Source organism: Paroedura picta, chromosome 2, assembly GCF_049243985.1.
Source record: "Paroedura picta isolate Pp20150507F chromosome 2, Ppicta_v3.0, whole genome shotgun sequence".
NCBI lineage: Eukaryota > Metazoa > Chordata > Lepidosauria > Squamata > Gekkonidae > Paroedura > Paroedura picta.
In genome coordinates this window covers 90133411-90148620 of record NC_135370.1, presented here as the reverse complement: position 1 = coordinate 90148620, position 15210 = coordinate 90133411, and the positions used below count along the sequence as shown (strand labels likewise).

General features: G+C 43.6%; 1 protein-coding gene across 4 annotated transcripts in view; it reads left to right on the top strand.

Moving 5' to 3' along the window:
* Positions 1 to 12089, top strand: part of NAP1L4 (nucleosome assembly protein 1 like 4) — a 45619-nt gene extending 33530 nt beyond the window's left edge. For all 4 annotated transcript variants that reach the window (XR_013228285.1, XM_077321540.1, XM_077321542.1 and 1 more), the window contains one exon: positions 10898 to 12089. Coding sequence is in view for 1 of the 4 variants with exons in the window: in XM_077321539.1 (XP_077177654.1) it covers positions 10898 to 10936 (39 nt within the window). In the remaining 3 variants the exon portion in view is untranslated. The remainder of the gene's footprint in view (positions 1 to 10897) is intronic.
* Positions 12090 to 15210: the final 3121 nt, after the last annotated feature.

Sequence of the window (15210 nt, the reverse complement as noted above, 5' to 3'; positions counted from 1 at the left end):
TTTTTTATTGATGATTTGTTTTGTATCTTGTGTAGAAATTTACTTTTTTATTCATTTTGAGTACTAAATAGAATGGATGGCATGGCATAAAGCAGTGGTCCCCAAGCTTTTTATCACTGGGGACAATTTTACTGAGGCCCAAGGGGGGGGGGGTAGTCTTTTGCTGAAAGACACCAACGCCGCCTGGGCCCCTGCTCTGCTTGCTTTCCTGCCAGCGTCCCTGACTTCCCGCTGCCCACTGAGGGCGCTGCCGGCAGCAGCTGCGCAGTGCCATGCCAAGGGAGAGCCCCAGACATGGCAGCCACCGGAGAGTACCAAAGGTGAACTGGCGGCAGAGTGGCAGGGCAGCCCCTGAGGCAGCAGCCGGGGAGGAGGACGAGGAGGAGCTGCGGCCCAGTACTGACTGATCCACGAACCGGTACGGGTCCCCGGACTGGGGTTTGGGGACCGCTGGCATAAAGGACCTTGATTGCTTCTAATATTGACAAAGGCATGACTTGTACATAAAATAAGAAGAATTATGGCTGAACAGTGATATCAGGGCTCTTTCACAGGGTGTCTGTTGTGGGGAGAGGAAACAGAAGGCAACTGTAAGGCGCTTTGAGCCTCCTTTGGATAGAGAAAAGCGGCATATAAGAACTAACTCTTCTTCTTCCCTGGGGTCACCAGGTTGCCCGCCACCGCAGTGGCGAGCGGCGGTGGGCGGAGGCGGCGGAACCATGGCAATGGCTGCCTCCATGCCCCCTTGATTGTTGTGCGCATGCGCACACGCCACCGTGCACACGCGTTTCCAGCACCCCACTGTCTCCTCCTGCAGCTGCCCAGTCTGCCTTCTTCCTTGCTGACTGAAGCCTCTGTTCTGGCTTGGAAAGTGAGCTGTCTAGAGGTCTGCTCATGAGCAAGTGCTTTCCTTCAGGTGCTGCCGTCTCGTCTTGCTTCTGTCATAGTGCTCTGCTTTCTATTCCAGCATCTAGGGACTGAAAAAAGTGGTATGCTCAAGTCAGTCAGTAACCTTATATTGGCATAAAGTTATGCTCATGTGCTGGGGGCAGGATAACTGCTCCCCCAAGGTATTTGTTCAGATGATCTCTGTTTGTGTTGAAGGATTTCCTTAAAGTATGCTTTGTCAATTGTTTCCCTCTGAATCAGCAAAAGAAAGTGCAATAAAATGGCTAGTAAAGAGTTAACTGGAACCTGATTAGGAGTGGAGGAAAGCTGCACCCCCTGGATTTGTTCTTCTTACTTAGCTTTCTTCTCCTAGAAGTTGGGTTGCAATATGATGTCATGATCTGCAGTTCCTGTGAGTACATAGATATATATTTTCTTCCCTCCCCATGAAATTATAAAAGAAAGAATGGGAAGATTTAAAGGTAAAGGTATCCCCTGTGCAAGCACCAGGTCATGTCTGACCCTTGGGATGACGCCGTCTGGCGTTTTCATGGCAGACTCAATATGGGGTGGTTTGCCAGTGCCTTCCCCAGTCATTACCGTTTACCTTCCAGCAAGCTGGGTGCTCATTTTACTGACCTCGGAAGGATGGAAGGCTGAGTCAACCTTGAGCCGGCTGCTGGGACTGAACTCCCAGCCTCATGGGCAGAGCTTTCAGACTGCATGTCTGCTGCCTTACCACTCTGCGCCACAAGAGGCTCATGGGAAGATTTAGATTCATTCAAAAATACCTCTCTTGTGCTGAAAAGGGCTTTAATTATTTGACTTTGTGAGAAATGCCTGTTTGCTGACAAATTTTAAAGTGGACCTTTTCCCCCATATCTGACTATGTGCGCATGCACTCAAAAGCTTCTACTTTGAATAAAACTTTGTTGGTCTTTAAGGTGCCCCTGGACTCAATCTTTTTTTCCATTTTATTGTTCTTTGGCCCCGTTTGTTCTGCCATATGGCTCTGTCTTGAAGGATGCAGTGTTTACTATGATCCTAAACATGTATGCCAGTAAGTTCAGTGGTGCTTACTGCCAAGTTAGTGTGGGTAGGGTAGTTGGACTTAAAGTTGCCACTGGAGTCAACCTTTGTTCTGTTCTGCTGCTTCAGATCAACACAGCTACAGAATAGATAATGCCTCCTACAGGTATGAAAATTTGAAATGATACTGGTAAAGGTAAAGATATCCCCTGTGCAAGCACCTTGGGGTGACGCCCGCTAGCGTTTTCATGGCAGACTCAATATGGGGTGGTTTGCCAGTGCCTTCCCTCAATACTGGGTGGTTTGCCAGTGCCTTCTTTTTAGTCAGGAAACAAAGAAATCACTTGGTGATCATTGTATTAATTTTTAATTGTGGAGATAAACTGCAAATGTTATGTGAGATGTAGAGTCCATTGAAGGTCAAACTGGATGGTTTTGCTTTCTGTTGCATTCTTTTATGCACAGTGGCTTGCTGGTCCATTTGGCAGTTACTTTTTTTAGCTATATAATAGCAGAAAAGTATTTAGGGATGGGGGGGAGGGGTAATTTCTATCTCCGGTATTCATTTTGTGAAACATTTTTTTTAAAAGCATAACTCTGGCTGGCCTATTGGGTTATTTGGCAACAGTTCGGTAACTTTGAGAAAGTAATATATCATGGGAAAGTTATAGCTGTACTAAGTTACCAAGTATCTTGTAATCAAATAATATCATCAAAGGTAGATAAAAAAAGAGTTGGCTTCTGGAAAAAGATGTTTGGTCTTCCAGCCAGCCACATTCCAACTTAGTATTTTCATGTTACTACAAGTGTATTGTCGTTGATTGTCAAGAATGGCTTTCTTTCTTTCTTTCTTTCTTTCTTTCTTTCTTTCTTTCTTTCTTTCTTTCTTTCTTTCTTTCTTTCTTTCTTTCTTTCTTTCTTTCTTTCTTTCTTTCTTTCTTTCTTTCTTTCTTTCTTTCTTTCTTTCTTTCTTTCTTTCTTTCTTTCTGAACTAGCGATGTCAGAAAATAATATCCTTCCTTTTTCTATAAACTTCATCTTTAAAACTATATACTATTGTTCATTTCCCCCCATATCACGCAAAAAGTCTGCTAGAGTTTTCCGGTTAGCAACAAATATACATGTTGTCTTTTAGCAGACTTAAAGATATGTTGGGTAGAGTCCCATGGTAAGAAAGACTTAAAGAGATGGGAGTCCAAGAGGGCTGGAAGTTTCTTAAAAGTGAAATATTGAAGTCTCAATCACAAATAAATCCCTTGAGAAGAAAAGGTAGAATGAGCTTAAGGAAGCCAAGGTGGCTCCGTAAGCAGCTGTCAAATGATTTCAGGAATAAAAAAGAGTAATTTAGGAAATGGAAGAAAAGCCTTATTACCAAGGATGAGTATAAACAAATAACCAATGATTGTAGGGAGTGTGTTAGAAAAGCCAAAGCTCAATATGAGCTTAGGCTAGCAATAAGTGCTAAACATAGCAAAAAAGGGTTCTTTAATTATACTTAGTTATATACACCAATATAGGAAGGGGGAGACTTGTCTTGGCTGTAGTGTGTGCAAAAAGGATCTAGGAGTCTTAGTAGACCATACATTGAACATGAGTCAGCAGTGTGATTGATGGCTAAAAAGGCAAATAGGATTTTAGGCTGTATCAAACAGAGTACTGTGTCCAGATCACAGGAGGTGATGGTACCGCTGTACTCTGCTCTGGTTCGGCCTCCCTTCGAGTACTGTGTTCAGTTTTGGGCACCCCAGTTGAAGAGAGATGTAGACAAACTGGAGCGTGTCCAGAGGAGGGCAACAAAGATGGTGAGGGGTTTGGAGACCAAAACATATGAGGAAAGGTTGGGGGAGCTTTGTCTATTTAGCCAGGAGAGGAGACGATTGAGAGGGGATCTGATAAACATGTTCAAGTATTTAAAAGGGTGCCATATAAAGGATGGAGCAGAGTTGTTCTCTCTTGCCCTGGAGGGATAGACCAGAACCAATGGGATGAAATTAATTCAAAAGAAATTCTGTCTAAACATTATGAAGAAGTTCATGACAGAGCGGTTTCTTAGTGGAACAGGCTTCCTCGGGAGATGGTGGTCATCCATCTTTGGGTGGATAGCCTTCAAAGTTCCATGTCTTTTTTTCAAGTTCTTTATCCATTAATTCCAAAAGAACAGTCTCTGGTTTCGTTTGTATGTTAGTTTTTAGCATTGATGGATTTTCTGATTGTAGTGCTTACTTGCTTCTTAAAAAAAATTGCACATTTATCCACATAATCATATTGCATTTAAAATGAGAGGCAAGAAACAAATCTTCTTATTGCCTGGACATTTAAGTGTCCTACTATGCTAGCAGCCCAGTAATACTGATCTAACTCTGGTGTAGCTTAGTTCATATTCTGTGATGTCCCTTTAAGGCAGTGGTCCCCAATCCGTGGGCCGCGGCTCCTTCTCCCCCCCCCCCCCCCGGAGCGAGAAGCTCGCCAGGCCGCGAGCAAATTGGCCGCCAAAGCGGCCGATTAGCTCGCGGCCCGGCAAGCTTCTCGCTTTGGGAGGGGAGGGACGAGACGCTTGCCAAGCCGCAAGCTAATCGGCTGCTTTAGCTTTAGCGGCCAATTTGCTCGCGGCCCGGAGGGGATCTAACTATAATGTTATTTGGAGAAATGCCTAAAGGCACGTCAGTGTACAATGCCTGTATGTCTTTATAATTCTACTGGTGTTAGGATATTGAGGCCACAGGTAGACAAGGCAGATTTTTCTATAAACTTGACAAAAGCTTCAACTTATCAGAAAAACCTGAAATCAAACAACAAATACATAGGGTATTAAAATTCCAGAAAATAAAAAAGAAGCACTTGTATATGCCCTTCATGGCTGCTAATAGGCAGCCACAGTAATATTTAACCCTTGAAGAAAGCAGGCCGATGGGAGAGGCCGATTAGCTCGCGGTCCGGCAAGCTTCTCGCTTCGGGAGGGGAGGGAAGTGACGCTTGCCAAGACGCAAGCTAATCGGCTGCTTTAGCTTTAGCGGCCAATTTGCTCGCGGCCCGGAGGGGCTGGGAGGGGAAGCCGCGGCCGCCGGCATTGTGGCGGCGCAAACGCGCTTGCGCGGACTGCCACGCACACGTGTTTGCGCTGGGGCTGCCGCCCCTGCGTGGGCCCCCGGGCCGCCCTCTCCCACCACTTCGCTGCAGCGGTCCACAGCAAGCAGAAGCTTGCGGACCGCTGCTTTAAGGAACTGAACCTTTAGCTAATAGTCAGTGTAATATTTTAACAAGTAATTAAATATGATGTGGTATGTACCGTGGAATTTGTTCTTCTCACTTCTGTGGTTCCTATTTGTCATAGTGGTTCAGGAGAAATGGCAGGGAAAGAAAGGGGACCCTGCTTCCACAGCCTCACTGACACTGCTTGGTTTTTGCTTGCCCTGACACAGAGTAGTCCCACACCTTCAGTGGATAGCTGTTTCCATGCCTGTCACTTAGAGATCTTAGGCTGGATTTGACAGGACTGCTTCTGCCTCAGGCATGCACATTTGCCTCTCAGCTAAACATTCAGACTGTCTCAGTTGAGAGCTGACATACACAGAACCCAGTCCTTTTGTACCTAAGTGGTCTGATGACAGCTTAGGCTGTTTTTACTTAAAAAGATGCATGGAAAGCAGGAAGGGATTTCAGACACACAGGAGGCTGCTAGCCAAATTTTGAACAGCACAACAAGCTATGCAACCTAACCAAACAAGTTTCCTAGCTTAATAATGTAAAGTTATTTGGGGATCTTAAGTCGTATTAGCCTGACATGGGCCTATTCTATGAGTAAAATTGCCAGCCAAGGGCTAGCAGTACTCAGGAAATGATAGCCTCTCACCTGAATAGCATCTGTCAGTTCACTTTCAGCTGTATGATCATAAGTGGGCAGCTCTGGGATTCACTTGTAACTGTGGTAAAATTAATTGTTTCAATTAATCCTAGAGTCTTCTGAAACACAGAAACACATCATTTATGGTTATGTAGCTAGGAGTGACAATAAAGTATTTCACAGATACCATTTCACTCCCCCATCATCATTTTTCTCCCACTGCCCTGTGGAACAGGGAGCACAGGTAATTGGCAAGAGGTTGCCAGTCACCTGTGGCCTGCCTATTCATGACAAACTCTTCTTTCCTGACTTAACTCATGGAGAAGGCAATAGCAACACTTTCCTCAGAGTTCTGTCAGTCTTGTTATAATCACATTCACCTTTGCATGCTCATGCAAAGCCAATCAGGTGGTCCCTTTTGAAGGAGATAATACTATTCTTCGTTCTGGGGGTTAGATTTGCTGTCCTGTTCTGACTAGAGTCACTTCCTGTAGACCGAAAATAGTCTTGGAGCTTAATTAGAAGCTAGGAACTCATGGGGACCAGGATGGGACTCATGATAACTGTTCCTGTAAATTATTGAAAGATTCCATTGGGTGTGGCATGCAGAGTACAAGAGCCTTTGGATGATTATATTGTATGACCTGTAATGGAATACACCCCCCGCTCCTCCAAAGAAGAGCCAGAAGAACAGAGCACGTCAGTGTCTTCTGAGTTCATAGCCATCCCAGAAATCACCACCTGGCATGGAGCAGCTTTCCACTGCCACTCCAGTGTTTGCCCTGCTTAAAAGGAGCAAATCCACACATAGCCATGTTGATACACTTTGCCATCTCAGTGTACATCCTTGTGAAAACCAGCAACTCTGATTTGTTGCAGAGTCTGTTAAATTTATCTTTGCAGGTGAGAATTTGTTTTGAGTTAGCAGACTGCCTGTAAGGAAGAAAAGGTCTGCCGCCCCCCCCCCCCCCCCCCCAGTATCTGTGTAAGGGAAGTGTCACTATCCAGTGTGGGCTGTTAAGAAGACCCCATGGGTGCTATGATAACAGAAAGTTGAGTGAGATATGGCTCTGGTCAAACTGCACAGCAGTACTTCAGTTTAAAAAGCATTTTAAACCCTGACCTTCACAGGCAGAGAATACAGAAAATAGTTTGAAGATCGGGCATCATCCCCAGATACACTTGTATTTTGAGTGGGTAATTATTGCCTTTCATTACACTGATGGCTTGAATTAATTGATCGATTTAATTTACTATTCTGGATCTAACTATAATGTTATTTGGAGAAATGCCTAAAGGCACTTCAGTGTACAATGCCTGTATGTCTTTATAATTCTACTGGTGTTAGGATATTGAGGCCACAGGTAGACAAGGCAGATTTTTCTATAAACTTGACAAAAGCTTCAACTTATCAGAAAAACCTGAAATCAAACAACAAATACATAGGGTATTAAAATTCCCGAAAATAAAAAAGAAGCACTTGTATATGCCCTTCATGGCTGCTAATAGGCAGCCACAGTAATATTTAACCCTTGAAGAAAGCAGGCCGATGGGAGAGGCCCATTCTAGGGTAGTTTGGGCCTTTGAGAGAGGACTCATTGGGGCCAAGGCCCATACAGCTTGCATGACTCACCCAGTCCTGGCTGCTTGCAACTGTAGCCACCCCACTGAAATCAGTGTGGTTGTTAATTTCATATTAAGATGGTTGGTAGATAGAAGGAGAGAAGGAAGCAGGAAAAGGTGAGGGTATGGGAGTTGGCAGGAGGCAGGAAAGCGGAAGTAGTGTAAGGGGGGTATGCAAGGAAAAAGTGAGGTTCCCCACCATGCAACTGGACCAGCTCAACCAGCACTACACAACTTGGCCAGAATTTATCTGGTGAGAGGGAAGGTGACAAGGGAAGGAAGGATAGACAGCAGGTAGAAGTAGGTTGACTGGTGGTGTGGGAAGGAGATAATAAAGTGGGAAAAGGGGGGTGAATTCAGGAAAGGAAAAGAGGAAATAGTGGAGGAGGGGGAATCATATGGCTCCTTCAAGTCCTTGGGTACACTGTGTACAAAATGCATTAATTTTCAGATTGTCTTGCCTATGCTTAGTTTCTTACTATTGAGGAATTACAAATGTTACTTCGATACTGTGTTGAAAACTTTAGAAATTAGGGGAACCTACATTGGTAGTCCCTATAAATAGTAAAAATATCTTCTAATCTATTATCTTTGAGGTGAAGACAATGGGAGAGACTTTTAAAATTACTTCAGTTCTAGGTTTTTCCCAGTTTAGTACTGTCCTTTGCTAGGGACATGGTCAGGGTATCCTTCTAATAAGTCTGTTGGGAGCCAGTCTTTGTCTTTTGCTGGCCACTCTTGTAAGCCTAAAACATGTTACAGTATAGCTCTACTTTGCCTTAAAATCTGGGATAATACCGTACACCATCAACTGGGTAGCAGTGTGTGTGAGCAAGATCATGGGGTATGGGTGGACTGTAAACTAAATATGAGCAGTCAGTGAGATACATTGGCAAAAAAGGCTAATACAGTTTTGGGGTGTATCAGCAGAAGCATAACTGGAATACTGTGTGCAGTTTTGGAGGCCTCACTTCACAAAAGGATGTGGACAGAATGGATTGGATGCATAGGAGGAGGATGAAGATGGGACTTGGAGACTAACTGGACAAGGGAAGGCTAAAGGACTTGGCATGTCCAGTTTGAAGAAGAGGAAGTTGAGAGAGGCCTTAGCTCAGGGATTCCCAACCAGGGTTCTCACTCCCCCAGGGTTATGCTGCCTTTTCCAAAAGTTTGGATGGCCGCTGATATCACTAGATGTCACTGGAGCACACTTCCCTGTTGCTCTACAGGCCTAGTCTCTTTCTTAACAATGGAAACAGCAAATGATCGATTGAGTAGCTCGTTCACGTTTCTGAAGGGCCATGTCACCACTTTCAGGGTTCCTCGAAGGCTAAAAAAATTTTCAGGGGTTCTTCCACAGTCAGAAGGTTGGAAAAGGCTGCCTTAGCTGAATACAGTGCCCTTTGAAGCAGTCATTTTCTCCAGAGGGACAGATTTCAGTTGTTGTTCAGTTGGAGTTCAGTTGTAATTCTGGGATACCCACCTGGCAATTGACCAACCTGGGCCTGTAAACGAACTCTGAGAACTCTGGGTGTTATCAAGCCTGTTTTGCATGATTGAACTAGGCCCGGCTTCTTGCTACTGTCCAACAGCAGCCCTCTATGACAGGCAATGAGGTGTAGCTGGTAGAATTTCCTAGTAGGGTGTCAGAGACGCCACCCTCCAAAGCAGTCGTTTTCTCCAAGGGAACTGATATCGGCCATCTGAAGAGCAACTGTCATTCCAGGTGACTGGAGGGAATGTCTGCTTTGGAGGGTGGGCTGTATAGCATTGCACATGCCTGATGTCCCCCCCTTCTTCAAACCCCATCCTTCCCAGGCCCCACCTCTCAAATCCCTTGCCATTTCCCAGCTTGGAGTTGGCAACTCAGTCTCCTTTCCAAACAACAGCCAACATGCGGTTATCTGCCTTCTTTCCATCTTCTCACACTTCTCCACAGCCTCTGCCTATGGAAACTACAGTCTTTTTCCATAGTAGGGACCAAAGCAGCTTATATTATTTTCTCTTCCTTTTTGTTTGCACAACAACCTGGAAGGTAGGCTAAGCTGACAGTATGTGCCTGGTGTACAATCACCCAGTCAGCCTCCCCAGCAAGATGAGGATCTGAGCCTGATGTGTCCTGCAGAACCTTCTCTGAAGCTTTAACTGCTGCATCACACTGGCTTTCATAGGGTGGCTGCTGTTGAACAGTAGCAAGCAGCCATACCTCGTTGACTCATGAAAGATGGTATTAAGTCATTCAGAAGGTGCTACCTCACCTAAGGTTGCCAAATTCCAGGTAGGGCCTGGTGATCCCACAGAATTACAGCTGAACTCCAGACAACAGCTCTGTCTCCCTGGACAAAGTGGCTTCTTTGGAGGGTTGACTCAGGCATTATATCTGGTTGAAGCCTTTGCCCTCTTCAGCTTCCACCACAAAATCTTGAGGAATTTCCTAACCTGCAGCTGGCAGCCCTTGTTGGCCTCAAAAGATTCTTCTCTCAAAGGATAAAATATGACCCTGTGCCCTCAGCTTGCCTTTTAATGTCAGAATCAAGCTTGGAAGAGCCATTGAGGAATCAGTCTTTTAAAGTTACAGGTACTTTTTTGTTTTTGTTTTAGTTTCCCAGTTCTTCCGCCTCCACCAGATCTCACATTTTATGCAAATCTAAGACCCTTTCCTGTTTGTAGAAAGCTCTCTTGCCTGTTCATTGCTCCAGTCACTGGACTGAAGTATCCAAAGATATTTTGACTTTGCTATTAGAATATAACATGTTTTTATATATTATGAATAGTTTAGGAGTGGAATCGGCTGCCTAGGCAGAATTCAAGCAGCAGCTGGACAAAGACTTGCCAGGAATGGTTTAGGCTGATCCTGCGTTGATCAGGGGGTTGGAATTGATGGCCTGTATGGCTCCTTCCAACTCAATGAATTTATGAATTTTGCTATGGCTTTGTTGATAGGAGGAAAGGTGGGGAAGTTTTCTTTGAGCTAAAGAATGAGAACCCTTCATGAGTCTACTGTCTTAAACCACACTTCCCTTCTTAAATGTGGGGCTGGAATTTAACAAATTAGATGAGCAGTCCTCAGCCTATGGAATAGTCTGATGGTGCTTGAAAACGTTTTGGAATTTTAAGCAGGCTTGGGCTGACCAGAAACAGACCGGATTGTAGCAGGGTCTTGAGCTCTTTTGAATAAAAGTAAGTATCAGTGTTAGGGAACTAAAAACAGTTGCTAGCCTATCTGTTTTGAGAAGTGTGCCACATTCTGTTTTGTGTGTAAGCTGGTGTGTGCCTTACTGTTGGGTTTCAAGGCTTTTACTCATCATTTGTGAGAAACAGGACTATTAAAACAGTGTTAACTCATGTTAAATTAACATGAACTGCTTAACCTAATTGGGAATATTAACTTTTGTGATAACTACCTTACATTTCCATGTTGTCTTGCTGTAGCTTTAGAAAGTGAAATATAAGCATTTTGTTACACTTGGGTACCAGTTATGTAAACTTCCTGTTTTTCTTTTCCTTTCCAAACAGAAAGATGCCAGCCAGCCTGCTGAGTGCAAACAACAATAAGGAAATACCACTCCACAGTGATATTTGAAGAACCTGTAACAAATATTTGGATGCCTGGCCTGCAGTTCAGGATATTCCATTGCTGCAGCACAATCTTATTAACAATGCTTAAAATTAAATTGTTTTCAAATGCATGATTTTCACTAACTTTTTTCTTATTTTTGCTTAACTTGTACAGTGGCAACTTAATGCATTTGAGAAATATGAGGTTTAATTAAAGCACACTCTACAGCCTTTGGTACACTGTAGCTTAATTGTCTCAATAGGCGTTCCAATTTTTTTTAACCCCTACTTTGCCATTCAAAGAAATTGTCCTGGCTTCAAAGTAATTTTTTTCTAAATATTGTGGAATGGTGCACATGAGAATATATTAAATGAATGAAATACTGTCACTGAAATAAGGCAATATGATTTCTGCTCACCCCAAATCCCTTTAAAAATAACACTTCCTGCAACCTGTCAATCAGACATACACTTGCAAGCAGCTTAAAATATTGCCATCAGGCAGTTAAATTTGAAGTAACGTTTCTTGTGTCTTCTTCAAAGGAGGTGGTGGTATTTGAAATACTTTGTTGTTCACTTTATTTATTCTTTTGTAAGTACTTTGAAGTAGACTTTTAATAGTTTTACATATACTTGAAGAATATTTTTCCTGTTTATAAAATATGAATAATTGTACAAGGAAAACTCAGAATCTGCTCAAACAACGGTTGCTTTGGATATCAAAATGGGAAAAGGAGTGCTCCTAGGACAGGCCTCATAGCTCAGTGATTCATGGTGGGTTGCAGGGCAAGAATGTATCACGAGTAAGGAGACCCACACAATGAGGAAGTCATTGAATTGGAAATTCATAAATTCAAATCTTGGTGAGTTTATAGTCATTATTTGCTATACTCAGATTGTTCTGTTGCACACTTCCATGGTTTCTGCAGCTCAGAAATCCTTCAAAAATCTGTTCAAAATTGCAGGTTCAGATTTCTTTAAGCAAACAATGCCAGCTTCTGGTAAAAGTTCAGTACTAGCAACTGTGTGAATGCTGTTACCAGGCGTGTAGAGAGTGCTCTAGCCTTACCTTATACATTTGTAACTTAATACAGTGTTTTCAATTTGTACAGAATAGTTAGAATATTCTATTAAAGTTGTGAAAGATGAAGACCTTTGTCAGTTTCTCTGTTGTTGCACTACTTTGTATCGGCCGTTCTCTTCAACTCGCTTGGGGCATGTGGAGGCATCACAATCCTCATAGAACCTTTTGGGATTTAATTTCATATACTTTCTGCACCAATGCGCATCAGATTCAAGATTTGCAGAAATAATTATATAATGCAGGGGAATGCCTGGATATTTGAAGAATTGCTGTTTAAGGAGGGATAAAAACATAAGAGTGGTAAATGCTCACTCTCTGATCATTAGAAGTCTTGCACAACTTTTTGTACTCCCAAGTCTTGATGCATATCCAGCAAATTTAGGACTAGCTGTTTTGTCTGTTGTCCATCTTCTCATAACTAGGCTTTTTAGACCATCCAAGATGTCGCTTCTGTGTACATTTTGGTTTACAGCAATAGCTGACAGCTTATCCATGTTTCGGTTCAAGAACATGTTCCTGTTCATGAACTTTCCATGACAATGGTAGCTGCTACTAACAGGATCACGGACAGGGGATTCCTGGGGTTAAAGATGCCTGCATGCCGTGTTTATTTAATGTATATATTGCTTTTGATAGACTTACAAAAGAATTTGCAAGAAAAAAAAACTCTAAAACTTATAAATACTTTGTAAAAACCATCATCCATAGACTGCTAATAACACACCTGCTCTGGGGCTTCTTGTCCCTCCCCCCTCAGGCACATACACAAACTTCCCCCCATTGCCCCCTGTCCTCATCCCCTTACCTATCGCTTGCCTGACCTTCTCCCTGGTCCCTCCCTCTTCTCTCCCACCCAGACTTCCTAGATACCTATGTGATAGAAGAATTGAACAGGCCCTTTGTAAAATCTTTGAAGCATCATGTACTTCACTCATAGCATCTACAGGTAGTTCTCCCCTGGTTCTAGGACTCCATCCTTGATGGGTGGTTCTCACCGCTGGTGCTAGGGAGGCAGGCCTTAAATTTACTTCCTCTTCCTGTCTCCCTGGTAGAACCACCCTCATCTTCAGTTTTTCTCCTGCCTGCAGGGAGTGCGGTTGTGTGAGCATTAGCTCTTCACCTTTTTTTTTATAGAAGCTAGATTAAGACTGTTAGTTGGAATTTCTATACTAAAATCCTTCTACTTCTTTTCCTCTGTATCTTTCCCTCCCAGTTCATAGTTAATGTTACCAGGTTAGAGTTTAAAGTTTAAAAGTTAGATTAATAGGAAATTTATTTACTGTTCAGAATGGCAACAAGTGTTTTTCAAGATGATTATTTGTTGGAGTCTGATCTCCCAGGCACGCATGGAGCTGCCGGTGGAGCTACGGGCCCGGCAGACTGCGTTCCATCGGGAACCTTACTGACCGTGGCAGCCCAGGAGCAGCCCGATAAGCCTAGGAAGGCTACTTGCAAAACAGCCAAAAGGCTGCGTGGAGAGAAGTGTGAACGGGCTAGCAGAGGCGTTCTGCCTAAACAAACAAGCTCCAGAGCGTCATGATTAGCTCTGCAGGGAGCTTTGGCCTCGAGGGCAGCCATGTGCAGAGCTCTGAGTTGCACGTGGGGGAAGGAGTCCCCCTAGTGGCTGAATGCCGAAATGACTGCACGAGCTCTATAATACAAGGTGAATCCCAAACCTCTGTTGGCTCTCTGGGACACCCATAGCCTGGCACTTCTTCTGGAGACAGACCTACAAATGTGAGTGAAGGGCTGCCTGCTGGCATGTCCTCTGAAATGTTCAATTTTATGAAGTGTATGTTAAGAAACGAAATGAATTCGTTTTATCAGCAAAGGTCTGCTTTAAATGTGCCTTCTGTACCTTTACCGCCTAGGATGCTGCATCCTCCTGTTCAATATTATTCCCCATCGCATTCTGTTCACTATGAGCAGGTTCCTCAGTCCGTTCCCACCAAGGCGGCTAGAAAGATATGCTATAATTTACCTATGTCCTCAGGATCGTCTGTGAGCGATCCAGAAGGTGAGTTTTTGATGGATGAAGAACAGGGGACACAGGCGATGGAGGAAGATATTCAGGTCCCTGAGTCAACTCAGAGATTTTGTAAAGAGGAGGATTTTCAAGATTTATTACAGAAATGTATTGTGGCTTTAGCCCTTATTCAGCCAGAGGCAGCTGAGGCACCGCCAGAAAAAGATATGAAGCCTAGAGTGAAAGGTAAGGAAGAATTTTTTCTTCCTGTGGAGGTCGTACAAAAGGTGTTTCCTATGCCTGAGTTTTTTGGAGTTCTCTATTTGCCAGAGGTATTTTCTCTGGCAGCTTGGTGTAGTGGTTAGGAGTGAAGACTTCTAATCTGGTGAGCCGGGTTTGAATCTGCACACCCCCACATGCAACCAGCTGGGTGACCTTGGGCTCACCACAGCATTGAGAAAACGTCTCTGAGCAGTAATATCAGGGCTCTCTCAGCCTCACCCACCTCACAAGGTGTCTGTTGTGGGGAGAAGAAAGGGAGGGTGATTGTAAGCCGCTTTGAGACTCCTTCGGGTAGAGAAAAGTGGTATATAAGAACCAACTCTTCTCCTGGGCTTCAGATCTTTCTGCTGTAGAGAGTGGCATTCCCAGAGAGGTAAAGGATGATTTAAAGACTATTACTTTGAAAGTTGCCTTTTGTGATGATGCCTCTTTAGATTCTATTCTGCTATCAGCTAGAGCTATGGCATCAAATGTTAGGGCCAAAAGAAATACATTACTTTACAGCTAGGAGGTAGATCCCCTTGTTCAGGCCGATAGTATGCCCTTTAAAGGAGGTCTCCTTTTTGGATAGATAGATAGATAGATAGATAGATAGATAGATAGATAGATAGATAGATAGATAGATAGATAGATAGATAGATAGATAGATAGATAGATAGATAGATAGATAGATAGATAGATAGATAGATAGATGATAGATAGATACCCTCGACATGATCTTTGGCATAGAGGTGGACCTTGTGGTGAGCAATGTCATTCCATGGTCAGACCACTGAGTCCTGATGGTCCACTAAGGATACTACCCCCTCCCTGTTTGGATGATGGGCATATTTTAGTCTGCTCACAGAGACTTATGGAATCTGAGGGATTCTGGAATGCTCTAAGACAGGGGTAGTCAACCTGTGGTCCTCCAGATGTTCATGGACTACAATTCCCATG